At 37.3% G+C, this 27,214-nt stretch overlaps 4 protein-coding genes across 4 annotated transcripts in view; 3 read left to right on the forward strand and 1 right to left on the reverse strand.

The window, feature by feature from the left end:
• LOC145917789 (kelch-like protein 23) overlaps window positions 1-27,214 on the forward strand; it is a 50,321-nt gene that overhangs the window by 10,688 nt on the left and 12,419 nt on the right. The window lies entirely within an intron of this gene.
• On the reverse strand, window positions 1,093-6,116 carry LOC145911485 (uncharacterized). The gene is made up of 6 exons (XM_082998854.1): window positions 5,542-6,116; window positions 4,480-5,278; window positions 3,898-4,408; window positions 3,454-3,642; window positions 1,435-3,107; window positions 1,093-1,353 (listed from the first exon to the last, which is right to left on the reverse strand). The coding sequence occupies exons 1-6, from the start codon at window positions 6,114-6,116 to the stop codon at window positions 1,093-1,095; spliced, it is 4,008 nt and encodes a 1,335-aa protein (XP_082854980.1).
• Window positions 7,341-12,939, forward strand: LOC145911501 (kelch-like protein 23). The gene is made up of 11 exons (XM_082998877.1): window positions 7,341-7,454; window positions 7,725-7,878; window positions 8,133-8,350; window positions 8,901-9,044; window positions 9,103-9,208; window positions 10,010-10,101; window positions 10,486-10,666; window positions 11,002-11,142; window positions 11,563-11,724; window positions 11,937-12,087; window positions 12,418-12,939. Exons 1-11 carry the CDS (start codon window positions 7,341-7,343, stop codon window positions 12,515-12,517), a joined length of 1,563 nt encoding a protein of 520 aa, XP_082855003.1. The 3' UTR covers window positions 12,518-12,939.
• Window positions 20,985-26,550, forward strand: LOC145917787 (kelch-like protein 7). The gene is made up of 12 exons (XM_083003069.1): window positions 20,985-21,131; window positions 21,182-21,305; window positions 21,970-22,123; window positions 22,378-22,595; window positions 23,068-23,211; window positions 23,269-23,374; window positions 23,701-23,792; window positions 24,096-24,276; window positions 24,647-24,787; window positions 25,210-25,371; window positions 25,568-25,724; window positions 25,976-26,550. Exons 1-12 carry the CDS (start codon window positions 21,070-21,072, stop codon window positions 26,085-26,087), a joined length of 1,653 nt encoding a protein of 550 aa, XP_082859195.1. The 5' UTR covers window positions 20,985-21,069; the 3' UTR covers window positions 26,088-26,550.

A 27,214-nucleotide genomic window follows, 5' to 3' on the forward strand; every position in this document is an offset into this window, starting at 1 on the left:
CAGGGTTTGTAGCATCTGCCATACTTCAGTGCGCAATACTATAGGACAGTTTGTCCAACCGCTCACCTTGGATTTGTGGTCCTGGAATACGTTCCGGAAAATCCCAGATGATATAATCCAACTTGGCGTAATCCAAGGACTAAGAGCCAGAAACTAACTTGCCTTCTTTGCTGTTATAAGTAACGTAACTGAAGTAAAAAACGAATTCGGGTCTCGTCAGTACTTCTTCAGTAAACGAATGATGTGGTTGTGGCAGAGCAACTTGTCCATAAATCCAACTTGAATTCTTCAGGCGATTGTTTGGATTGTTTTGCAAACTTACAGTCTTTCTTAAACCCTAATACAAACGTTCCCAACTTAACTCTATTTTGTCTTTTAATATTTGTGCTGTTCTGTGTTGCAAAATTTGAGCTATTGTTGCTTTGACGTGACGGCAAAATTTGGGTGATGATAGATCACATTCTATTGCAGTGCTTCCCAACCTTTTTCAGTTCGCGACCCACTTTTAATGCAAGTTTTATTGTGCGACCCACAATGAGATATGACCAAACGAATGACATGCAACAATTTCGTGATCTAATAGAAAACTGTAACATTTAGAAATGCGACCCACTGGTTGGGATGTACTGTTCTAGTTGAATAAACTCCACATACGTAAACATATTTCTCTGTAAAAGCTATAAATGGACTGTAGCCCCAGCCTTTTAGTTCGTAGCTGTGGTGTGCTGCTCAATTGCCGCTGTCTACAACTCGTACGCACATTCCCACTTGTTTGTTCAATTGGTGCGGTCAAGACTGTAACGGAAGGTTTTCTATACATAAATACAAACGATAAACATACAAAATTCATAATGGACAAAATAAGCCACACTTACCGACAGCAAAGCCCGAGTAAGCAACATCAAACGTGCGCTTTCAAACGTGCGCTATTTATTTGGCGTAGACAAATTCAGTCGCGCGTGTAATCAAGCTTACAAGCGGCAGTTATTTGGCTGCGTTCAAGACGCGAAACTTTGGCGATTACACTCCGGCCCCTTTGAGGAGAGAATGGAGTGCTTAACACAACAAATTGATAATACGCAAGAAAGCACCTCATTTTGTTACAGCTTCCACTATTAAGCAGATTTTGGTAATGGGTCTTTCTAGAAAGCCGTTTTTAGTTTTAATTTTAACAGACGGCACCAGCCCATCGTGGCTGGACGGAAAAGTGGCAACAATGCGTCCAAGAAGCCAGGTGCCTCTGGGCATATTTTCGTAAACAACACAAACAATATCATTAACAATAAAATTGCGATGAGGTTTGACCCATTTCAGGCGTTTGTCCATCAGTGGCAAATATTCCTTCAGCCACCGCTTTCAAAATAGGTCCGCTAGATATTGAACTTGGCGCCATCTGCGCCTTGAATAAATGTCTCGTTTGGTAAAGGAGCCTACAGGAAACGACTGGTCCGACTTTAGATGTGGGAGGTGGTTTGGAGTCAAGGGCTCAAAATCATCAGGATCGCTGGACACCGTTGTCAGAGGTCGCCCATTAATAATTGCCTCCACTTCACACATCAGAGTTGTTAAGCCTTCATCGTCAAGGATTTGCTCCTTGGTGATGGCCGATAGAACCTTTCGTACAGTACGTATTGATCGTTCCCATATTCCACCGTGATGGGACGCACCTGGGGGATTGAAATGCCATTTGATCTGGTTTGAAGACAAAAAATTCACAATTTTAGTTTGGTCCAGCTCTTGGAGCGCCTGCCACAGCTCTCGTTTGGCACCGACGAAATTGGTTCCATTGTCGGAACGAAGCTCGGCCACTTGTCCTCGTCGAGCAATGAACCTGCGCAAGGCTAAAATAAAAGAACTTGTGTCCAAGCTATTTGCTACTCCTATATGAATAGCTCTGGTTGTAAGACAAGTAAATAATGCTCCGTATCTTTTAACTTGTGGTCGAGCGCGCTTTACATTGAAAGGACCAAAGTAGTCAACTCCTACAAACGTAAACGGCGGCTTATCGGGGGTTAACCTGTCCTCGGGTAAGGACGCCATCTGTTGTACGCCACGCCTTCCCGTTCTTCTTTTACAATCCACACAACGGTTCAACACAGAACGCACCAGAGTATTAGCTCTGACCATCCAAAATTGTTCTCTTATCAGAGCCAAAACGTATTCCCTTCCACTGTGGCCAGAAATTACGTGAAAATGTCTTGCAATTAGCTCAGAAACGCGGCCACGTCCGGGCAAGACTACTTTGTGGTGTACTTTAAGCGCTTTACAAAGGCTAGTTCTCCCACCAACACAAATTAGTTCATCAATTAAACAAGGATTCAAGTTATAAATCGAACTGGATTCGTGGATAGGTTTCCCCACTTTTAGGAGCTTATACTCCTTACCGTAATGTTCTTGTTGAACCATAAAGAGTGTTCGATTTTTCGCCTGCTTCAGTTCATCTACGGTTAGAGTGCCTAAAGTTGTTCTCTGATCAGGATTGCGTAATGCTTCTGGAAACCTAAGCACCCAGCCAACAATACGAATCATCGATTGCCAGGATGAGGACCTCTCCAACACCCTGTGCAAAACACTGTTGAAATTTGTAACAACAGCACATGTTGTTGCTGCCAGTTTAACTTCTGGATCATTATTTGGAATGACGTTCAAGAAATTAGGTTGTCGAGGAAAACCAGCATCACGGCACCAAAGAAAGTCTGGCCCATTCAGCCATTGTTTACACTTCAAAAAACTCGTAACTGTTAGTCCCCTTGACGCGTGGTCAGCAGGGTTGTCTAGAGTCGGCACATACTTCCACTGGCATGACTTGGACATATTCAAAATTTGAACAATGCGATTTGCAACAAAAGTATGAAAGCATTTGCTGGTATTACAAATATATCGCAAAACTGTTACACTGTCGGTCCACAAGGTTACAGAATCAATGTCAAGTTGCAATTTCTTTACCAAAATATCAGTTTGTTTTGCTACTACGTTTGCAGCACACAGCTCCAACCTTGGGACGGTCATTGGTTTAATTGGGGCCAACCTAGTTTTTCCACATAAAAATGCACAATGAATATGATCGTTGCCATCAAAAAAGCGAACATACGAAACGCAACCGTAAGCTGTCAAGGATGCGTCACAAAAGGAATGAATTTCAACTCTTACTAAAGGTCCCAAATTTGTCGGTTTGAAACAGCGAGGTATCGTCAAATTTTCTAATGCTGGCAATTCATTTGCCCAGCGCTGCCAAGTGTCACTGAAGACCTTTTGAACGGATTGATCCCATGTAAAGTTACTTCTGCACATGTTTTGCAACAACACTTTTGGAGTATGCAATACCAGGTGCCGCTAAACCGAGCGCATCATAAAGTGAGCTAACCATGGACAAAATTCCCCTTCGGGTTACAGGGCGATTTGGTATGCGAATTTGAAAACCTAAGGTGTCAGCATCTACTCTCTAGTTAATACCTAATGCTCTCTCAGAAGGCAAGGAGTCACGACTGAGATCAAGATCTTTTATCGCGATGGCATGATCACCGGACGGAATTGATTGCAAGACTTCGCGACTGTTAGATATCCATTTCGTGATGTGAAACCCGCCACGTTTTAGCAGAGAAGTTAGTTCGTGAATCATTGTAATTGTTTTTCTTTCATCATCTAATGATTTTAAGCAATCATCAACGTAAAAGTTGTTCTATACTGTGTTTACAGTCTCGAGCGAAAACATATCGCCATGATTAATTGGCGTTTGACGTAGCGCAAAATTGGCACAACTTGGAGAACAGACGGTTCCGAACAAATAAACGTTCATTTGATAAGTCACTATTTCCTTTTTTATATCACCATCTTGCCACCACAAAAAACGCAATAAATCTCGGTCTTCTTCGGGGAAGCGAGCTTGGTGAAACATACTTCTTATATCTCCCATTACAGCAATTTTGTCTTGTCTAAATCTACACAGTACACCAAAGAGCGAGCTAGTTAAATCCGGCCGCTGTAACGGGCATTTGTTTAGTGAAAACCCGTTAAACTCCGCTGAACAATCAAATACAACCCTTAACTTGTTTGGCTTTTTAGGGTGATATACACCGTGGTGAGGCAGGTACCACACATTTCCGTCATTGCGCTGTAGCAATACACGTGGAACCTTGCGAGCATGATCTTCAAGAAGCATTTGATTAATAAAAGAACGATAATGCTCGTAAAACTTAGGGTTTCTCTTGAACTTAGATTTCAATTGTTTGATACGGTTTTCAGCTTGCTTTAAATTGATTGGCATAATCAACTGTGTTTCCCGCTTAGGCAGCGCGATCTCATAATGTCCGGTGTCAAGTTGCTTAATAGAATTATCGAAACACTTCATAAACAGTTGCTGATCTGGCGACAAAGCCATTCTATTGCTTCCAGCGGTTTCTAAATCATCCTTGCAGATTTCACAAATGTTAAAATCGTTTTGTTCTATAAAATAAGACATTGCTTTTGGGACTGTTTCACTCTTGTTGTTAGTCCTAGGGCCACAAACCGTCCATCCAAGTCTGGTTTTAAACGCGTAAGGACCACCATTACAGCTTTCAGTAACGCGTATGGCTGTAACAGTTCTGGATTATCGAGGCCTATTAGCAATACAACGGGAGCATAGACATCTTCTAACTGCACATTATGAAGATAAGGCCACTTATCGAGGTCCTCTGAACGCGCAATATCCGACTGAGAAACCGGCAATTTTCCACCAGCATAAACTTCTCCTAACACGAATTTTCGTCCCCTATTAACGTCGCTGACTAACAGATTATTCAGCAAAAAAGCTTCTTTCACGACATTACTGTTTATCGTGGTGGATGTTATCTTAACTTTTGGGCTGTTTGCCTTGAGTTCACACATAAGGTTCTTGCTACAAAACGTAGATGTGCTACCCGGATCAAGAAACGCGTTAACAATCACCCAATTATCGGAATCTGACCGCTGCACCTTTACTGGCAAAATTGGCAACATGATATTAGCTTCATGGGACTGAACCACGCCACATTTTACAGCGTTCGAATTAGAGGGCGAATTAGGGTTTTCTTCCGGATGCAACAGGGTGCTATGCATTTTTACACAACCCTCTTTTCGGCATGGATATGTGCGACTACAGTTGCTTGCAATATGACCAGGTTCAAAACAAGAAAAACACAAACTTTTGTCCTTCACAAACTTATATCTTTCTTCAACATTCATTCGTCGAAAGACTTTACATTGATTCAGATAATGTTCAGCGCGACAACACACACAAATTGGCTTTTTCTGATAGGCGCTTTGCTCGATAAAAATGAATCGACAACAGAAGTCGCGTAACAATTCGAACCACGTTTGGAATGTTCAGATACTACACCGAAGATTGGATTATTGGCCTCTCTGGCCTTCTTTCGAACAAACATTGCAATATGTTCAATCGTGAATATCTTCTGCACGACAGTGCATAATATCGTCGGCAACAGAACGCCAATTAATCTTTAACGGTACTGGCAGTTTGTCTATTATTTTTTGCAGCGTTTCAAATCTTTAGCTGCGACATACCCTTCAAAAGGAGTTAAATATTGGCAACTTGCCACCAAGTCATGGGCGCATCCACTAGTGTACTGCATCAGATTGTATAAACGCTGGCGGGGATCAAATTCCCATTGTTCAATTAGTGTTTCAAAAGCCGTCATAAAATTGAGGTAATCTGCACGATTTCCAGCAAAAACCGGTACCTTTACATTAGGAAGTCTTGTCGCTGCAATGGTCTGCTGCATTAGTCTTTGGTCCGAGGCAGAATTCGGATGCGATTGTCCATGTACTGGCTGATAGATGATGAAATGTTGCTGAGAGGTTGACGGCATCTGTGGTTCGGGCGCAGACGCATGTGGAGGGAAAAAGCATGGGTTAAACACACTGTCACTTCGATTAGCAGAAGTTACAGTAGAATCATTTAATTTGCCCTGTTCTCTTGTTATTACATTTAACAAGGCATCGGTTTCAGACCGAAGTCTTTGGAGCCTCGCCTCCGGGGTAGGCGTCGCTTCATCTCCGACATCTGGTCTATTTAATCTATACCGAGCACGGGTATTTGGACCCGTATAATCGTTTAGAACTTTACCTTTACGCGGCATCGGAGGGCCGTGTCGAAAACTGTGTAGCCGCAGCTTTTTAATTTGTAGCTGTGGTGTGCTGCTCAATTGCCGCTGTCTACAACTCATACGCACTTCCCCACTTGTTTATTCAATTGGTGCGGTCAAGATTGTAACGGAAGGTTTTCTATAAATAAATACAAACGATAAACATACAAAATTCAAATTTAACAAAATAAACCACACTTACCGACAGTAAGGCCTGAGTAAGCAACATAAAACGTGCGCTTTCAAACGTGCGCTATTTATTTGGCGCAGACAAATTATAAGCCACGCTTGTAATCAAGCCTACAAGTGGCAGTTATTTCGTTGCGTTCAAGACGCGAAACTTTGGCGATTACATACACCAAGGCCAAATATTTTTTAAAAACCGATCACACAATGAAATAGTTCTCGTTCAATGCTTGAATAATTAAAAGCATCGGCTTGTTTGAAAATTTATGTGTTACTCAATGTTTAATGGTCAAGAACAACCTTTGAATTAATTTAACTGAAAAAAAAATCAAATATTACTTGCTGATCACTCAAGCGTGGTATAAAGGTGGTTTCCCTCCGGTGTGAGATTAGTTTCGTTCTCGGAAATGCTGCAAAAAATCAAAAGAAGTTGCAACCAAACATTTAGGGTTGTACACTAGACCCGGCATTTCATTGACTGTCAGTTTAACTTTTTGTCTTCATCATGAAGCGAACACAAGAAGAAATAAACTTGCATCACCAGAAAGTGATGGATTTTTTAAACAAGTAAGTTTAATTCATGGAGATTTACTGAAGTTAAACTATTGATGTTTTAGTGACAGAAAAGAAACAAAACGATTTTGCAACAGAACACTTTGTTCCCAAGGAGAAAACTATTCAATACATGATGCTGTTGTTTGTTCTATGTCAGATTATTTTAATGCTTTACTTGGTGTTGAGGTAAGTGTGTTTGTTTTGTAGAAATAATATGAAACCTGAGTGTTTGTCGTATAGTTGTCCCCTGTCCGTAAATACATTGCTGCAATCAAGCAAAAAATGTCATTTAGAAAACAATGACAACAACTCCTTACTTTTTAAAATTAATTTAGTTTGTTGACAAAACTCATAGGTCATGTGGTATAATTTCTCAACAATTGAGCAACAAACCATAATATTTTGTACCTGTCTTTTATGAACATACGTACCTAGAGTTGTTCATCCCCTTTAGTTTACACCAGGCCTCCATAACGCATGGCTCGATACCGACATCCAGCTCATGTTTTGACACAATTGGCTCAGTTGCAACAGCTTAGTCTAGTGTTTGCATATCTAATAAGCATTTGTTTAAGTTGTTACAATATTAAGGTTTAAATTTTTAAGATGTTAAGGTGGTTTTTGTTATTACTCGACAATTACATTGGATTAACTTTTGCAACTATGCTAGAATGCAACTTACTAGATTGATTTATTTTTTGCTATGGCCCTTGTAATGTTTTTGTTTGAACGGGACTGATGTATGTTATTATATGTAAATTACATACCATATTCCTGCACCAGAAAGGTTGTGAATTTTGTCAGTTCTTTAGACCGGATTGTGTGTGTTTGTTGTGATTGGTTAACTTTGTTTTCTTATAGATGCGCGAGAAATACTCAGATTTCATCAAGGTTGACAATATTCCACCAAAAAGACTGGAAAGTGTATTGGATTATATTTACACTGGTGATATTGAAGTAACAGAGAAAAATGTGTTGGAAGTGTTGGAAGATGCTGATTATACACAGATGCAAGGTATGCAAGTTTTAATCTTTACTGATGTTAATGTGTTAAGAGTGATTATTTCAATATATATGTTCTACATGTGTATTTATTTTTTTGCAAACCATGACAATTTTGCATATTTTAGGTTAAAATTTTTGTGTTTGACTATTGTCACGTTGTTGACACCAGGGACAAAACAAATTATTTGTAATCAATGGAGCAGTGAGCACAGATATCACTTCTGAATTAGGTGTGGCTGAATTTTGTTTTGTTGACAATTTCAGAGTTGAAGTCATTTTGTTGTCGAGTCATCCTTAAAATGACTTCAACAGACAACTGTTTGAAGCTAAGAGCTTATGCTACTCGATACAATCTTACTGATGTGGAAAAGAAAACAAACCAAATGATTGTTGATAACATTGCAACAGTTGTACAACATGATGATTTCATGCAACTTGATGCTGGTGATATGTCTGCAATTATCAAACAGAGAAACAAAGGGGTAATTATGATTAATTTGTATTTTCTGTTTGCATTGTGGAAGAAAATCGTCAAGACTTTTTATTTAAAAGTTAAGGTAAATTAAATGTTGACTATAAAAGGTTGGGTAAACTCATCAACAGTTCCTCATCCACAGCCACCAGCTCTGAATGTTGTTTCTTTGTGTTCACACAAAACGAAGTGAATTCCAGCAATAACTGCAGTTAAAACTTAACATGTATGTTGCATAACATTTACTGTTTACAAGAATTAGTGAACTGGTAACTTTTACATCATATTTTGCGACAGACATTTTTAGTAGGTTATGGTCCAGGGGTTCTTAACTGCATGTTTTTTTAACAAACTTACATCAAACCAATAATATCAACCTTTTTGTATTTGTTTTAAGTTGCTTTTGTGGTGATTAAACTTTTTACGTCACATTTTTACTTTCTATTTGTGTTTTCGGTTTTAATTTACAATTTGATGCAGTCAGATCATGTTAGTAACCTTTTTATGATGTATTTTAACAGTTACTTAACTTGTTGTCACAAATTAGTTGTTGAATGCAGACAGAAGAAGCTGTATTTACTGGACTGGTTCGATGGGTTAATTTCAATCCTTCCCATCGAGAGGATTTGTTTGTGAATCTTTTCTCGCAACTTGATCTTTCATCTATTTCCACTCAGTCTCTTGCAACCACAATAAGAAATGAAGTAAATTGTTTTAGTTGATTCGCTTATAATTAGTTTATATACATTTAATTCTTTACAGCCTCTTGTAAGAGGTAACATGGATTGTGCCATTGCAGTCATGGATGCTTTTTCAATGAACTTTGAAAAACCTGGAACAAGTGGAAAAGCAACTTCTGTCAAAAAAGGTGTGATATTTTTTTATATATTGTCACATTATCCACCATATTTATACCACTGTTATGGACAACATGCTCCCCAGTAAGAAATAATTATTTCCCCCGACCACAGTGATTTTGTTGTGGATGTCTTGTGATGTCACAAACACCTACTATATTATGTTCTCCTCATTTCACCGGTATAATGTTGAGATATCTGGTGTAAAGAGCCCAAATTTGTATATGTTTATAATATTCTATTCGAATAAGTTGCACTCCGAAACTTTTTGAAATCTCACTTTAGGAAACGATTCCAAAACTGTTTAATTGTCAATAAAAGTGCATTTTAAACTTGACCGACCTTATAATACCAGTTGGAGAACTGCAAGGTGGGATTAAGAAAGGGATTGAATTCTACAACCACCCTTGTAGCATTTGTACTCCCCTAACTTTAAACCCTACTCAATTTCCCACTTAAGATTTACTCGTGGCAAATAATATTGCAAACATGTAGTCAGAATCCAGGAACAGTCAACTACCAACAAGTTAGGGATACAATTCTGTGGGCTGAGATTAAACAAATAAATCAAAACTGACCAATATAGAAAGATTTGCTTCACCAAAAAGCATTAAGAAATACTGGTGTCAAAGCAATTAAATACTTAAATGAAGCTTGTGTAAATACTCTGCACAAATACTAACTCCATTCAAAAAGATTGATTAACAAAACAACAACTTAACTTTCATAAAAAAATATGTTACCACTGTTATTACCCCCAAAAAAATATTTTAAGCAAACAAAACCATAACAAGCAAATGTTTATGTTTCAGATTTGTCAGGATTTCTTCTCATTGGTGGCAATAAATCAAAACGAGATTGTGTGAAATGGAATGTGACCACAAAACAGCATGAACATTACCCAGTATGCACATTGCTTGCTGTCTTACAGTTTTGCTTTTTAACATACTTTCTCATAACTATACATGCTTTTTGTGTGTGCAAGTAAATGTAAATTTTAACTAAAATTAGCAAGACTGCAAAAGTCCAGTAACAGCCAGGATTTATTGCAAAACTTGGACACTAATATTTTTTTGTTCATTTGATTGTTCATGAAATAATAATGCAAACATGCCCTGGTATAGTGTAACATGCCAATGACTTAACAAAATATGTTCCATAGTATGTCATGTTTTTTTCTATTATTCGAGTTACTTGTTTTAAGATAGAGACTTTTCTTTTATTTTGTGAAACATTTTAATCACTTTGCCTTGATGCATTGTTTCAAAAATTATCAAAATTTGTTTAGAAAATGATCACAGACAGAGTGAACTCAACTTCAGCCAAATTTGGTGAAAATGTTTATGTAATGGGTGGAAATGGTCCAACACAAAGTTGTGAGATGTTGAATTTGGAAGAACGTAAAAACTGGGTAAAAATTGCTGATTTGTTGGAAGGTCGACGTTGTGCTGCATCGTCTTTTGTTGGAGGTTGGTGTGGTTATTTCTGAAATTGTTGATTTCTAAACCGGGGGCTGTTCTTTTTATCACTAGTGTGTCTTTGTGTGGTTTATGACTATCTTCTCATCTCTCAACCAACTCATTCTAGTTGCTCTCCATAAATTTTGTTAGTAATACCCCAAAGAAAATTTGTGTTTTTTTGGACTTGTAACAGTATTACTGACAAGTTACCAATTGTTGAACAGAAAGTTGTCCAACTATGTTTTTGGAAACTGATAGTAAATATTTGGTGAATATTTAGATGTTTATCAACAATTATCACTTTTATGGACGACCTTGTATTCACTAATTACAAACAAATTTAGGTGACTTGTATCTCACGGGTGGTCTTGGAAACCAAGGAACATTCTCATCAACTTTGTGTTATTCTGTACAAGAAGAGAGATGGAGAAATATTTTCAACATGTTACAACCAAGATATGGGCATGGAATGTGTTCAATTGACAGTAAGAATGCATCTAAATTCATTTTTGTATAGGATTAATCTCATAACTGGACCCAGTACCAAATAGTTGGCATGCATCTGAAACAATAACATAATTAACTGGAAACCATAAATTAAAGTAATCAGTAAATCCACTCTATTTACCCCAACAATATTCACTTTTGGACATGAAAATGTTTTGAAACGCCGGCCTCAAACTTACCAGAAATGCAGGAAATATTCCATCTATATTTTGTAGTTCTTTATTGCATGAATATCAACCATAATATTGATTAATTTCAATTAAAACCTTGATTTAAAGCTGATCGCTTATTTGTACGTTAAGAAACGCAGAGCTTACCTCATTGCTTGTTACGTAGCACTACGGCATAATCGTAATATGACGTCACAATAAATATGAACACAAGCGATTTTTCTTCAGATGTTTTGTTTTCTGTGGGCGGAAGGGATGATGGCGGACAATTCTTACAATCATGTGAATTCCGCGATGTTCGTGTTGGAACCTCCACAAGAATCGCTTCTCTCAATGAAGCAAGAAGTGATTTAGCATGTGAAGAAATTAAAGGGAAGATCTATGCAATTGGTTAGTGATGAAAAGTTAAGCAATAAAATTAACAGTAAGTGGTATTTTATGTAAATTTTATAAAATACGAATTCATATTCGTCACCGGTAAATGTATCACGTGATAAATATAATGGAGTTTCCTGAAAAGAATCCTAAACATAAAAACTGGTAGATATAACTATAAAGTATTAACCTAAAAACAATAAAAAGTTTTACTTTAAATCTGACAGGAGGTTTTCGTGATCGTGGCTTCCTGCGAACAGTTGAAGAATACGAACCTAGAGTCAACAAATGGAAATATGTTTCTCCTCTCCTAAATACTCGTCACCGTCACTCTGCTTGTGTTATTGATGGGAGGATTTATGTTGTGGGTGGATGGAGGTAAGAATTACTATTATGACGTCACTATAGTCCACTGTTTCCCGTTTTATGTGAAAATGTAAATGTTGAGAAACTGGGACAAGTGGGATATACGTTGTTATACTTGATTAACAACATTCATAAAATGTTTGTTATATTCAAACTTAAAACACTTTGTATTATACAAGGTTGTATGTGTGGTTTGGTTTAGTGTTGAAGGAGTCTGCGGGTGTACGTTGGTTTGTTTTTGTTAACTTATAAAATTTACTTTTAGTGAAAAATGTTGTAGAAAAACTTGCCTGTGTTTGTGGTGTGCCTGATTCATGAAACTATATCATGTTTGTTTTATAGAATGACATCAGTTGAAGTTTACGATCCAACCTCAGATGTCTGGACACATGCTTTTGATATTGACAAACCAGTTGATGAGGCGACTGTTGTTGCTGTTTAATATGTTTCTATATTTGGGTGTAGTTGATATTTAACTGAGATTGATCACCGGCAAAGATGCTCGAATAAAAGTTTTTATGTAAAATATCGTTTTATGCAACTTCAACCAGTTTTATTAAAATCATGTATTTGTGTTTGCAAACCGCTGTATTTTGTAATAATAGCAGATATCCGCAAAATAGCAATTATTCTTTTTGTCGATTTCCAACGTGATTCTGCTACGAATTTATAATTCCAATACTACAATAGGTGAAGGTGTACATTATGTTCAATGCATGTATGCCTTAAGCATCTTGTTTTCCCTTGTGAATATCAAGTGCTAATCCGCGCTATATGAAGTCCGTTGCAACCTTCACATGGGCGCCTGACTCGATAACCCTTATGGTTTTATCGATGCCCAAACTATTTTATGTTTCATGTTCATATACGTTGTAACTTGTGAAAATAAAAATGATTTGATTTTGTCAATAGTTTTGTCTTCGTGGAAGGGAATGTTTTTTTAAGTGCGACCTCTACCAGGCAGGTCTGATTTTGTCAAAATTCGTTTAAATTTGTTATTGAAAATCCCCCTCCCCCGGAATATAAAATAAAAACAGCCACTACTTGAGGATAAATAAACAAGCATGTATAAAGCAAAATTTACGTTTAGCGAATGCATAAATTATCGATGAACATTAGTACGAAACACCAAAAGCAAGAATTTACTTTAAGGCGAGGAAAAACGTGAGGAGTTAACGGCAAACCTGGATGTGATGAGAGCTTTTTCTGTGGTCATCAGCCCTTGATCGTGTGGATAATAAATATTTTTTGTACAACTTTACAAAAATCGTAAATATTAATATATTTTGCGCGACTTTGTAAACGAACTTAGAGAATTAGGAGAACAAATTTGGTTACATTGCCTTCTGATTCACATGCTGCGATTTCATATATACTTACAAGGCAAAAAAATTATATTCTTTGACAATTTCTGCTTTGCCTAAACGCAATTAGTTACCGCTTCACTAAACGCGTTTTATTGCAGAACTCCTATCTATAAACACCAGCAACGCATTTTCAGCCAATCTTTACATTAAATTGCATGTGACGCGGATAAATAAAACATTTTAATAATTAAACTAAGAGATGGTTATAACTTGAAAGAAAATTTTTGGTAAAACAAGTAGATTGATACGGCGACCGGCTTTTGAGATACAGCTGATCAAAGTCGCGTTCTTGCCGCTGCGAACGAAATCGCGCGAAAGCGAGAATATTGTTGGGTGACGTCATAGAAGGCGCTTCAGTCGTGCGAGTGCTGGCAGCAAGCCTTATGCATAGGAATGGAAAACATTGTAAACCAGATTTAGTATAGTTTTGCATTAAACAGGGGACAACAAGTGAACAAGTGCAGTAAACGGATTTTGATGTTAATTTGAGCTGCAGATAGATGGCCGCTATTTCGACCTATGAAGTCTTATGTAGTTGCATAATAATAAAACAGTTACTGGGACAGGGTGTTCTTGTGGTTAAAGCTTTTGTGATTGCTAACGTGATGCATGAACTTTTAAAAACACTACAGAAACAATAAACCGTCAATTAAGCAAAAGATAGAAGTAATTCTTTGCTTGGCAGTTGCGTTACCTACGAATTCGTGTCATAAATGATTAGATTAATTCGCCACAATCAACCACTATAACGCCCGTTAGATGCTCCCCGGTTCGTGGAGCGGAACGTCACACGAGGGAAAGGTTAAAACGCGCCTCCTGAACTTCCTCCGAAAATATTCGCAGTTTTTTATTCGGACAAAGAAGACGGTTTCTATACAAAATGCATCACATCAACAAATGTACTTTAGATGTACAATCAATATAGGCTCACCAACTGTTTTCGGAACCGGCATGCAAACGAATAAATTGCTAGTTCAGTGTTACGCCTAAACAAAGATGCAATGTATAGTCACAAATACCCGCTACGACGTTACACACAATGCTTACCAATTGTTGTGACAACAAACCACAAACACCACTTGATTAAATGGCACGAACACTCTAAGAATAAACAAAGCAGTGTAAGTAACTTGTCTTGGCTCATTTACCCAAGGTACAACGAATGGCATCTTAGGCCATTGCGTTCAAATAGCAATCAAGGTTAAAGATAATACAGTTTATCCAATACGCATAAGCAACTCACCGATAATTAAGCTCTTTGCGACATAGAACCGTGCTCCACGAAAGTGAGACACAAAAAAGGACTTAACCACGTTTTCAGTCCAACAAAACTACCAGTTAATTGTTACGTCACAAACTACAATAGACTGCAACAATTATAGCAGTGAAAGGAAAAAAGGCACATAAATAGAAATCAGGCAATTGCTGGCAAATAAGATGTAACATACCCCCCCCACAATGTACGAATCCAAGTAGTACATGTCAACACAACAAACAAACATCGGACAGTAATTGCGAAAACAGTTCACTCGCAACTAATCACGCATCGCGTCGTCGCGGCACAATAAGCACAATTTTGCGATTGGGCGTCTTAACGCACCAGTGTGAGTCTTCACGATCACCTGACGCACAACTCCTTTCCGATCAGGATGTTCCTCAACCACTCGACCCAGGAACCACTTGTTCCGGGGCTGGTTGTCATCTGCCACAAGAACCACGTCGTTGACCATAAAATTCGAATGTCCACTTGCCCACTTCGATCTGGGCATGAGCGTAGGCAGGTACACGCGAGACCATCGCCTCCAAAACTGATCGGCCAGGTATTGTACCTGACGCCACCGGTTTTGATGGTAACAGTCCTTCCCCGTGAACAGTCCTGGTTACATTTTCGGCGCTGCACGTTGCAGCATTAAATGATTGGGAGTAAGGGGCTCCTCATCCTTCGGATCGAACGTCACTGGGACCAAGGGGCGGGTGTTTAGGATTGCCTCGACCTCTACCATCAGAGTGCACAACCGCTCATCAGACAACGTCTGTTCCGAGAGCAGGGCGTTGAGAATTTCGCGCACAGAGCGTAACATGCGCTCCCATACCCCACCCTTGTGGCTGACAGTGGGGGGATTAAAACTCCATGCAATTTCGCGTTGTTGCAGATATTCGTGAATCTGCCGTTGGTTCCACTTCTTCAGTTCTTATTGCAGGATACGCTCGGCTCCGACGAAATTCGTGCCGTTGTCACTGAAGATCTGGTTTGGACGTCCACGACGACCGATGAACCGTCGAAGGGCCCCAATAAAGGAGTCAGTCGACAATGAATGGGCTATCTCGATATGTGCGTCCCTGGTGGAGAAACAAGTAAAGATACAACCTCTTTACCTCACTTCGCCCTTGCTTCACAAGAAAGGGTCCGAATACTGAATGCATTCTGGCTCTGCTGCCAATTCATCTTTCTGAAACATCGTTTGAGTCGTGTTTTGCTCAGTTTATATCATGAAGACTGGAGCGATTTCAAGCTCAATGTGTACTTTTGCCTTAATAAAAAATCACACGCACCGTTTGTATTTTCGCTGTAGCGACACAATTCTATTCTAATGCCGTTATTCGTGAACTAAATTTCCCTATGTTTGTTTCGTACAATTCCAGTTTCGTGCATATATTCTCATGGCAAAGTTCAATTCCAAGTGCCCTTGTTAAAAGTTTGGTGAAACAAATTTAATATAGGATTCGGTATCGATATTCGGATTCGGTTTGATTCCGAATAAATAATAACCTCGTGTTTTGGCTGATTACCTGAGGTTTGAACTAAGTTGGCTACATTTACTATTAACATCTTTTCCTATACTGCTATAATTTAGAGCAGTGGTTCTTAAACTTTCTTGGTCGCGGCCCCAAGACATTTTCTGTTAAATCTTGCGTTCCCAACTCCACGAAATAATCCTATTCAAAAACATCTTCTTGTTCGTTTTTAATATCACTCATCAATGAGAGGGATGGGGGATGTTTATTACGTGGTTAAGTGGAAGACAATTCACACCGCGGGTCTGCTGTACAGTCGGGTTTGTTCCGTGCTTTTGTCTTCCCACTCACAAGTGCAAAACAACCAGATATTAATCTAAAACTACTATTGTCAACATAATGAACATTATCACGTCATAGTTATTTAAATTTAAGACAATCACTTGCTGGTGGCGCTCCTTCCACAAACCACTGCAGCGAAACTTTGTGATTAAATGTCATTTTTGTGTTAAATTGTGAAATTCGATTACTTCGCGTACGTACGCGTCTGTTATTTTTTGGGTTAATCACTTCGTTCTCTACGACAGATGGGTTAATCTCGCACATATGTGTTAATCGATTTTGGTTTTAATTTCTCATCGCCGTTTTTTAATAATCCGTCCATATTCGCATTTTTCTCATTTCGATGATATTATAAACACCGCCACACGCCCTTAAGCTAGGGAGAGGAAGCGAGAAAACGGACTGAGCGAGACAAAAGCAATTGAAGAATAACTCTCGTCGTTGCATTTAACGTTGTTTGTTTCAAAACAAGGTATGTTTGTTTAGCGTTTTATGTTTTGATCAAAAAGTCGCAAAGATTTTGGCAGATGTTTTTATAGTCTTAGGAGTCAGATACACGGCGTGTTCATTTCTCTGCAAACGGTCCCTGCAAGACCAAATCTTCGCTCAAATTAATCGTAAGATTTCTGAAAACTGAAATATTAAACATGAATAGATCGCTGCTTGGTCGCTACAGACGGGTATTCGAAAAATATAAGGTCCCCCTTGTCAACCTTCCACGGCCCTCTAGCGGCCGCGCTCCCAGTTTAAGAACTCCTGATTTAGACAATATTACGGCGTGCTATTCAAATTGCTGGGCCGACGTTTGAAAGACGCCTTTTTGGACATCGCCAGGTTCATCAACATTTGTAGAAACGGACCGGTTGGGTTCAGTGCCTTCAGTAAGTTGTTTATTGACAAACGAATATAAAATACACAAGCATGGATCCAATAATATGAATTTTGTGATCATGTCAACCTCAAGTTTGTGAGAATATCATCCTCATCTTCCCATCATCTTCGTTTCAGGGAAAAAGGTGAGTGAGGAACAGGAGACGGAACTTTACACGTTCGAACAACATGTCCTCCAGAAGATGATGAAGAAGAAGGAAGAAGAAGACAAAGACGAACATCTCATGACAATGATCGTTGAGCAGTAAGTTGGTTAGGATTCGAATCCACACAACAATGACTTTAAACCGATTCTTCTGGATCAAACGTTTGCGTTGAAAGAACTTGATTTAATTCCCAACAAATCGTAAAGATTGATAGGATTTGCTTCAAAAATGATGAATTTCTGCCGCAAAGCCTTAGTCCCACCTTTAATCCCACAAAACAAGTCCTTGCATTGACATATTTTATTTCAAGTGGCCGTGGTTCCTATATCATAGAAGATGTTGTTTATGCTTCGATCCCACTAAAAGTTTGATTTGCCCTGTAACTAAATGTATTTATTTCAGGCAACAGGAATTGCAACTACAAGTGAAGCAATTATTAAACCTTGAGAAAAGCAGAAAAAGTTCGAAACTTCAAAAGGTCACAAGTTGCCCTATTACCACGTGAGCGATGACCTTGAAGCACAAACGAGGTCAAACAATCGTGTCCAGTGCAAGCATCACATAAATGAGGCAGTTTGTGTATTTGAAATTGCCAAAATGTCTTTTAGCCTGCGCTTGTATTTCTTTGCCATTTTTCCATTTTCCGTGTTATGTAAAAATGTTTTTTTCATTTGATTGATTTCCATCATTGCTTTTACAGACTTTTCTTTATTGTTTCTGCACTGATTTCTTTAAGTTTCGTACCGGCTACATCAGTGCCTTATTGAAAGTAACTGTTTTCAACTTTGCGATTTTGAAATTGAATGATTTCATAGTTTATTTATTCTGCTTTCCTTTGAAATTCTTTTAAAGCGTGAACTATTTATTTAACCAGATAATAAAAACATGTATTTATCCGCGTGTATTTATTATCCTGACTGGAATCTAATAATTGATTTATTAACTCTTACAATGGATTAATTACAACACACATACTTCTAGTAGTTGGAAGTTTTGTTTCATCGTCTCCAACCATTGCACGTTTACAACGTTTCAATTATTGCACGTGGGTGATGATAACAACCAATGACCACTGGGGTCGACACAAATTCCACGCTAGACCATTCGGAGTACTTCCTGTACATGGACAATAGTACGACACAAAATCATAAGGTGGATAGTAGGATTTTTTCGGATAGAAATCAACTCCAGTGATCGTTGGAGGAAAACGACATCCTGCAAAAAACCTTGAGATGGTTAAATGTAACAAGAAGTGTGATTACACTGCTTTTACTTAACCTGAAACCTAAGAATACATCTTAAAACCGATAATATGTTTGCAGGACAATTGTACTACTTCATGCGTGTGTAGTACAACTTACAGCGCAACTATTTGTTTCCCACCTAATATAATATGTTGGAACATTACAAGACAAGCTTTCTCAACACGTTTGTTTCAGCCGTCCACGTGGTCAGGTAATGAACACGGTGAACCCCCAGACAAGCAACCCGTTTTCAGAAACAGAAAACTTATAGCCACCAATAATGTGACAATAGAAATGGTCGAGTTGTTTATTTATTGGTTTAGTTAAGGTAGGGTTTGCTTACCTTCCACACCGATAAGTAGAACAGCAACCAGTAGACACGATAATAACGATTCATTTTCTTCTCTTTACAAGTGGTGATTGAATATTGAAGTTTTACTAAAATCCGAATTGTTTGATTATGACTTGAAATAGAATAATTAGATTTTACTAAAAATCAAAAACTTTTAAACATCCATCTTTGCACACTAGCTGTAAAACCAACGGGACGTCAACTTATTGATACTAAGGATTTTACTGAGCTTGATATTCTAAAATCCTACGTGGTTTAAAGCAAGCAATTTGCAAACAGATAAAACCTTTCTGTTTTCCTAGGACGGTGTTTCAAAAATGCACAATGTCGCTAAAGCCGCTAATGCCGCTAAAGCCCGCTTATGCCCCCTTATGTGGCTAATGCCGCTAATGCCGCTAATGCCGCTAATGCCGCTAATGCCCGCTTATATAGCTAATGCCGCTAAAGTCGCTAATGTCGCTAATGTCGCTAATGTCGCTAATGTCGCTAATGTCGCTAATGTCGCTAATGTCGCTAATGTCGCTAATGTCGCTAATGTCGCTAATGTCGCTAAAGCCACTAATGCCGCTAAAGCCCGCTTATGCCCCCTTCTGTGGCTAATGCCGCTAATGCCCGCTTATATAGCTAATGCCGCTAAAGTCGCTATTGCCGCTAATGTAGCTAATGCAGCTAATGTTGCTAATGCCGCTAATTCCGCTAATGTCTCATTGGCTCCTTCAGCTATATTAGCGACATAAGCGTCATTACCGCCATTGGCTACACATAAGCGAGTATTAGCGACATTAACTACATAACCGGGCATTAGCGGCATTAGCGGCATTAGCGGCATTAACTACATAACCGGGCATTAGCGGCATTAGCGCCATTAGCGCCATTAGCGCCATTAGCGCCATTGGGCATTTTCCTTGGAAGTTATCATAACGACAACGTGGGCATTTCCTGCAATTTATAGTAATTTAAGTGACACGCAAGAATCCAAAACAATGGCAATGACATATGTCATGTGAGTACAGGGTGCCATGAACATGGCATATGTCATGGACAGACGCGTACATGGAGCATCACAACCCATGCAAGCATAGGGTCCTATGAACGCCATTTGATTGCTTTGGAACTGAGGAATTTCTATTGAAAGGCATGGTCCTATCCACGTTCTTGCAAAAAATTGGCCTTGTTTTTACAGATAAATATGTATATGTTTGTGAAGTTTGTTTCACTACAATGTGATCTACCCTCTTCCAAATTTTGCCGTCAATTTCCGAACTTTGTCGTAATTACATCACAACATCAACAGCACAAATGGCAACGTTTACATTAGGGTTTAAGAAAGACTGTAAGTTTGCAACACAAGCCAAACAATTCGGCGACATCGCCTGAAGAATTCAAGTTGGATTTATGGACAAGTTGCTCTGCCACAACCACATCTATATATTTAGTTTCAGATACAATTATTCCCGAAAACGTTTATGTCATTACCTTAATTTTTTATGTCAAAACGTTTATGTCATTACCTGGTTGGGATGTACTGTTCTAGTTGAACAAACTCCACATACGTATACATATTTATCTGTAAAAGCTATAAATAGACCAAAGCCAATAATTTTTTAAAAACCGATCACACAATGAAACAGTTCTCCAACAATGCTTGAATTATTAAAAGCATCGGTTTGTTTGAAAATTTATGTGTCTCTCAATGTTTGATGGTCAAAATAAATTTTGAATTATTTTAACTTTAAAAAATCAAATATTACTTGCTGATCACTCAAGCGTGGGATAAGGTGGTTCCCCTCCGGTGTGACATTAGTTTCGTTCTCGGAAATGCTGCAAAAAATAAAAAGAATTAGTTTGCAAAAATTTAGGGTTGTACACTAGACCCGGTATTTCATTGACTGTCAGTTTAACTTTTTGTCTTCATCATGAAGCGAACACAAGAGGAAATAAACTTGCATCACCAGAAAGTGATGAATTTTTTGAACAAGTAAGTTTGATTTATGGAGGTTTACTGAAGTTAAACTATTGATATTTCAGTGACAGAAAAGAAACAAAACGATTTTGCAACAGAACACTTTGTTCCCAAGGAGAAAACTATTCAATACATGATGCTGTTGTTTGTTCGATGTCAGATTATTTTAATGCTTTACTTGGTGTTGAGGTAAGTGTGTTTGTTTTGTAGAAATAATATGAAACCTGAATGTTTGTCGTATAGTTGTCCCCTGTCCGTAAATACATTGTTGCAATCAAGCAAAAAATGTCATTTAGACAACAACAACAACAACAACTCTACTTTTTAAAATTAATTTAGTTTGGTGACAAAACTCATAGGTCATGTTGTATAATATCTCAATAATTGACCAACATACCATAATATTTCATACCTGTCTTTTATGAACATACGTACTCAGTGTTGTTCACCCCCTTTAGTTTACACCAGGCCTCCATACCACATGGCTCGATCCCGACATCCAGCTCATGTTTTGACACAATTGGCTCAGTTGCAACAGCTTAGTCTAGTGTTTGCATATCTGATAAGCATTTGTTTGAGTTGTTATGATATTTAAGGTTTAAATTTGTAAGATGTTAAGGTGGTTTTTGTTATTACTCGACAATTACATTGGCTTAACTTTTGCAACTATTCTAGAATGCATCTTACTAGATTGATTTATTTTTTGCTATGGCCCTTGTAATGTTTCTATTTGAACAGGACTCACGTATGTTATTATATGTTAATTACATACCATATTCCAAATGGTAAATTTGTCAGTTCTTTAGACCAGATTGTGTGTGTTTGTTGATTGGTTAACTTTGTTTTCTTATAGATGTGGGAGAAATACTCAGATTTTATCAAGGTTGACAATATTCCACCAAAAAGACTGGAAAGTGTATTGGATTATATTTACACTGGTGATATTGAAGTAACAGAGAAAAATGTGTTGGAAGTGTTGGAAGATGCTGATTATACACAGATGCAAGGTATACAAGTTTTAATCTTCACTGATGTTAATGTGTTAAGAATGAATATTTCAATATATATGTTCTACTTGTGTATCATTTTATTTGTCAACCACGATAATTTTGCATATTTTAGGTTAATATTTTTGTGTTTGACTATTGTCACGTTGTTGACACCAGGGACAAAACAAATTATTTGTAATCAATGGAGAAGTGAGAACAGATATTACTTCTGAATTAGAGGCGGTTGAATTTTGTTTTATTCACACTTTCAGAATTGAAGTCATTTTGTTGTCGAGTCATCCTTAAAATGATTTCAACCGAAAACTGTTTGAAGCTAAGAGCTTATGCTACTCGATACAATCTTACTGACGTGGAAAAGAAAACAAACCAAATGATTGTTGATAACATTGCAACAGTTGTACAATATGATGATTTCATGCAACTTGATGTTGGTGATATGTCTGCAATCATCAAACAGAAAAACAAAGGGGTATTTTATGATTCATTTTCTTTGTTTTTTTCCTGAATTTATAATTTATTTGTTTATCTACGCAAGTTGGCGGGTTTTAAAGTTGGGTCAGTTTCCCACCCACAGATTTTAGTTCTGGATGTTGTTTGTTCTTATTTAGTCACAAATGTAACTTTACAAATGTCAGTGAACTTTTCTGCATATCTGAGTTCATTTCATGACATGCAGTGATGTGATATTTGCAATAAACCTAGGTTATGATCTAGGGGTTTCTTATCTGCATGTTTTTCAACAACCTAATATCAAAACAATAATGCAAGTTTTTTTCTGAAACATATTTGTTTTAGGTAATTTTGGAAGTGATTTTTTTGTGACATTTTAAGTTTCTGTTCATGTTCTTAGGTTTAAATTTACAGTTTGGTGCAGACATATCATATTATTAAGCTTTTCATGGTAGCTTGCCTTTTTATAACATATCGTTTGTTGAATGTAGATGGAAGAAGCTGTTTTTACTGGAATGGTTCGATGGGTCAATTACAATCTTTCCCATCGAGAGGATTTGTTTGTGAATCTTTTCTCACAACTTGATCTTTCATCTATTTCCAAAGACTTTATAACAACTACAGTTAGAAATGAAGTAAATTGTTTAGAGTTAGTATAAATATAATTGGTTTAGAGGTTTTATTCCTTTCAGCCTCTTGTGAGAAGTAACATGGATTGTGCCATTGCAGTCATGGATGCTTTATCAACAAACATTGAAAAGCCAGGAACAAGTGGAAAAGCAACTTCTGTCCAAAAAGGTCTGATGTTAGGAATACTTTTCTGTAGGTTGAGATTAATTAAAGATCTTAAGCTAAATCTAAACTGGCCAATATAGAAAGATGTGCTTAATCAAAAATGTATTTAGAAATAATGTTGTCAAAGGCAGTGTCCCAATAAGTTTGTTAGTTCCATAAATGTAATTAAAAACTTAACTGAAGCTTGTGCAACAAACATATTAATGCTATTTAAAAAGATTAATTAACAAAGCAACAACTTCACTTGAATGGGAAATATGTTTCCATTGTTATCACCATAATTATTTATTTTACACAATCAAAAACCATAACTAATGTTTATGTTGCAGATTTGTCAGGATTTCTTCTCATTGGTGGAGAAGATTCAAAACGAGATTGTGTGAAATGGAATGTTGCCACAAAACAACATGAACATTACCCAGTATGTACATTGCTTGCTGTCGTATTGTTTTGCTTATTTAACATATTTTCCCATAAATACACATGGTTTTTGTATGTTCAAGTAAATGTAAATTTGAACTAAAGTTACCAAGACAGCAAATGTCCATTAACATTCAGGATTTAATGCAAGAAAAATAATGCAACATGCCCTGGTTTAGTGTCAGTGCCATTGACTCAACAAAATATGTTACTAGTTTTTAGATAGAGACTTTCTATTATTTAGTGAAACATGTAAATCACTTTGCCTTGCTGTTTTGGTTTATTGTCATCAAATCTTGTTAAGAAAATGATCACAGACAGAATGAACTCAACTTCAGTTAAATTTGGTGAAAATGTTTATGTAATGGGTGGAGATGGTCCAACACAAAGTTGTGAGATGTTGAATTTGGAGGAACGTAAAAACTGGGTACAAATTGCTGATTTATCGGAAGGTCGAAGTTATGCTGCATCTGCTGTTGTTGGAGGTTGGTGTGGTTATTTCTGAAATTGTTGATTACTAAACCAGGGGCGGTTCCTGGAATAAAGCATTGGGGAAGCCCCCCTCACAAATTGTCATGGCAATAAAAAGTAACACGGTGGAAGACAAAGGGTTTTGTTAATATTTATTTCCATCCATCACTAGTGCGTCTTTGTGTGGTTTATGACTATCTTCTCATCTCTCAACCAACTCATTCTTACTCCTCGCCATAACTTTTGTTAGTAATACCACAGAGAAAAATTGTGGATTCTGCCATGACTACGTCAGCAAAATCTTTTTGTACTTTTAATATTGTTACTGACACTTTACTGACTTTTCTGGAAAACCTTGTTTTCACTAATTACAAACAAATTTAGATGACGTGTATCTCACGGGGGGTCTTGGAAACCAAGGAACATTCTCATCAACTTTGTGTTATTCTGTACAAGAAGACAGATGGAGATGTGGTTTCGACATGTTACAACCAAGATATGGACATGGAATGTGTCCAATTGACAGTAATAATATGTCTGGGTTCATTTGTGTGAAGATTATTCTCATTACTGGAGACAGGTCTAAATAATTGGCATGCATCTAAAACAACAACATAATTAACCAGAAACCATAAATTAAAGTAATCAGTAAATCCACGCTATTTACCCCAACAATATTCACTTTTGGACATGAAAATATTGTGAAACGCCGGCCTTAAACTTGCCAGAAATGCAGGAAATATTCCATCTTTATTTTGTAGTTCTTTATGACATGAATTTTGAATTTAATATTGATTAATTTCAATTAAAACCTCGATTGAAAGCTGATCGCTTATTTGTACGTTAAACGCAGATCTTACCTCATTGCTTGTTACGTAACATTACAACATAATCGTAATATGACGTCACAATAAATATTAACTCGACCGGTTTGAAAATTTCTTCAGATGTTTTGTTTTCTGTGGGCGGATGGAATGATGGCGGACAACCCTTACAATCATGTGAATTCCGCGATGTTCGTGTTGGAACCTCCACAAGAATCGCTTCTCTCAATCAAGCAAGAGGTTATTTAGCATGTGAAGAAATTAAAGGGAAGATCTATGCAATTGGTTAGTGGTGAAAAGTTATGCAATAAAATTAACAGGAAGTGGTTTTTGTGTAAATTTATAAAATACAAATTCATATTCGTCACCGGTAAATGTATCACGTGATAAATATAATGGAGTTTCCTGGAAAGAACCCTAAACATAAAAACTAGTAGATATAACCTAAAAACAATAAAAAGTTTTACTTTAAATCTGACAGGAGGTGGTTATGGTCGTGGCTCCCTGCAAACAGTTAGAAAAACAGAAGAATACGAACCTAGAGTCAACAAATGGAAATATGTTTCTCCTCTCCTAAATTTTCGTTGCGATCACTCTGCTTGTGTTATTGATGGGAGGATTTATGTTGTGGGTGGAGGGTAAGAATTGCTATTATGACGTCACTATAGTCCACTGTTTCCCGTTTTATGTGAAAATGTAAATGTTGAGAAACTGGGACAAGTGGGATATACGATGTTATACTTGATTAACAACATTCATATAATGTTTGTTAAATTTAAACTTAAAACACTTTGCTTAAAATTTACTTTTAATGAAAAATGTTGTAGAAAAACTTACCTGTGTTTGTTGTGTGTCTGATTCACGAAACTGTATCATGTTTGTTTTATAGAAACTTGGGTGGACTCACATCAGTTGAAGTTTACGATCCAACCTCAGATGATTGGACACTTGATTTTGAACTTGACAGACCAGTTTGTGGTGCCACTGTTGTTGCTGTTTAATATGTTTCTATATTTGGGTGTAGATGATATTTAACTGAGATTGATCACCGGCAAAGGTGCTCAAATAAATGTTTTCATGTAAAATATCGTTTTATGCAACTTCAACCAGTTTTATTAAAATCATGTATTTGTGTTTGCAAACCGCTGTATTTTGTGATTATAGCAGATATCCGCAAAATAGCAATTATTCCTTTTGTGGATTTCCAACGTGATTCTGCTACGAATTTATAATTCCAATACTACAATAGGTGAAGATGTACATTATGTTCAATGCATGTGTACCTTAAGCATCTTGTTTTCCCTTGTGAATATCAAGTGCTAATCCGCGCTATATGTAGTCCAATGCAGTCCATTGCAACCTTCACATGGGCGCCTGACTCGCCAACCCTTTTGGTTTTATCGGTGCCCAAACTATTTTATGTTTCATGTTCATATACGTTGTAACTTGTAAAAATAAAATAGATTTTGTCAATAATTTGGTCTTCGTGGAAGGGAATGTTTATTTAAGTGCGGGACCTCTACCATGCAGGTCTGATTTTGTTAAAATTCGTTTAAATTTGTTATTGAAAACCCCCTCCCCCGGAATATAAGATAAAAACAGCCACTACTTCAGGATAAATAAACAAGCATGTATAAAGCAAAATTTACGTTTAGCGAATGCATAAATTATCGATGAACATTAGTACGAAACACCAAAAGCAACAATTTACTTGTAGGCGAAGAAAAACGTGAGGAGTTAACGGCAAACCTGGATGTGGTGAGAGCTTTTTCTGTGGTCATCAGCCCTTGATCGTGTGGATAATAAATATTTTTTGTACAACTATGAAAAATCGTAAATATTAATATCTTTTGCGCGACTTTGTAAACGAACTCAGAGAATTAGGAGAACAAATTTGGTTGCATTGTCTTCTGATTCACATGCTGCGATTTCATATATTTAGAAGGCAATAAAATTATATTCTTCGACAATTTCTGCTTTGCCTAAACGCAATTAGTTACCGCTTCACTAAACGCGTTTTATTGCAGAACTCCCATCTATAAACACCAGCAACGCATTTTCAGCCAATCTTTACATTAAATTGCATGTGACGCGGATAAATAAAACATTTTATTAATTAAACTAAGAG

The sequence above is a fragment of the Ascidia mentula genome, chromosome 1 (assembly GCF_947561715.1).
Source record: "Ascidia mentula chromosome 1, kaAscMent1.1, whole genome shotgun sequence".
Lineage (NCBI taxonomy): Eukaryota > Metazoa > Chordata > Ascidiacea > Phlebobranchia > Ascidiidae > Ascidia > Ascidia mentula.

Coding starts and splice junctions, on each gene's coding strand:
- LOC145911485 (XM_082998854.1), bottom strand. CDS start 6,116: ATGCCGCGTAAAGGTAAAGTTCTAAACGATTATACGGGTCCAAATACC. Junction 5,279..5,541: donor TATTTAACTCCTTTTGAAGG/GTATGTCGCAGC, acceptor TATCGAGCAAAG/CGCCTATCAGAAAAAGCCAA. Junction 4,409..4,479: donor CCCTAGGACTAACAACAAGA/GTGAAACAGTCC, acceptor GAAATCTGCAAG/GATGATTTAGAAACCGCTGG.
- LOC145911501 (XM_082998877.1), top strand. CDS start 7,341: ATGGCTCGATACCGACATCCAGCTCATGTTTTGACACAATTGGCTCAG. Junction 9,209..10,009: donor AGCAACTTCTGTCAAAAAAG/GTGTGATATTTT, acceptor TTTATGTTTCAG/ATTTGTCAGGATTTCTTCTC. Junction 10,102..10,485: donor AACAGCATGAACATTACCCA/GTATGCACATTG, acceptor AAATTTGTTTAG/AAAATGATCACAGACAGAGT.
- LOC145917787 (XM_083003069.1), top strand. CDS start 21,070: ATGAAGCGAACACAAGAGGAAATAAACTTGCATCACCAGAAAGTGATG. Junction 22,596..23,067: donor TCAAACAGAAAAACAAAGGG/GTATTTTATGAT, acceptor TGTTGAATGTAG/ATGGAAGAAGCTGTTTTTAC. Junction 24,788..25,209: donor TGGAATGTGTCCAATTGACA/GTAATAATATGT, acceptor AAATTTCTTCAG/ATGTTTTGTTTTCTGTGGGC.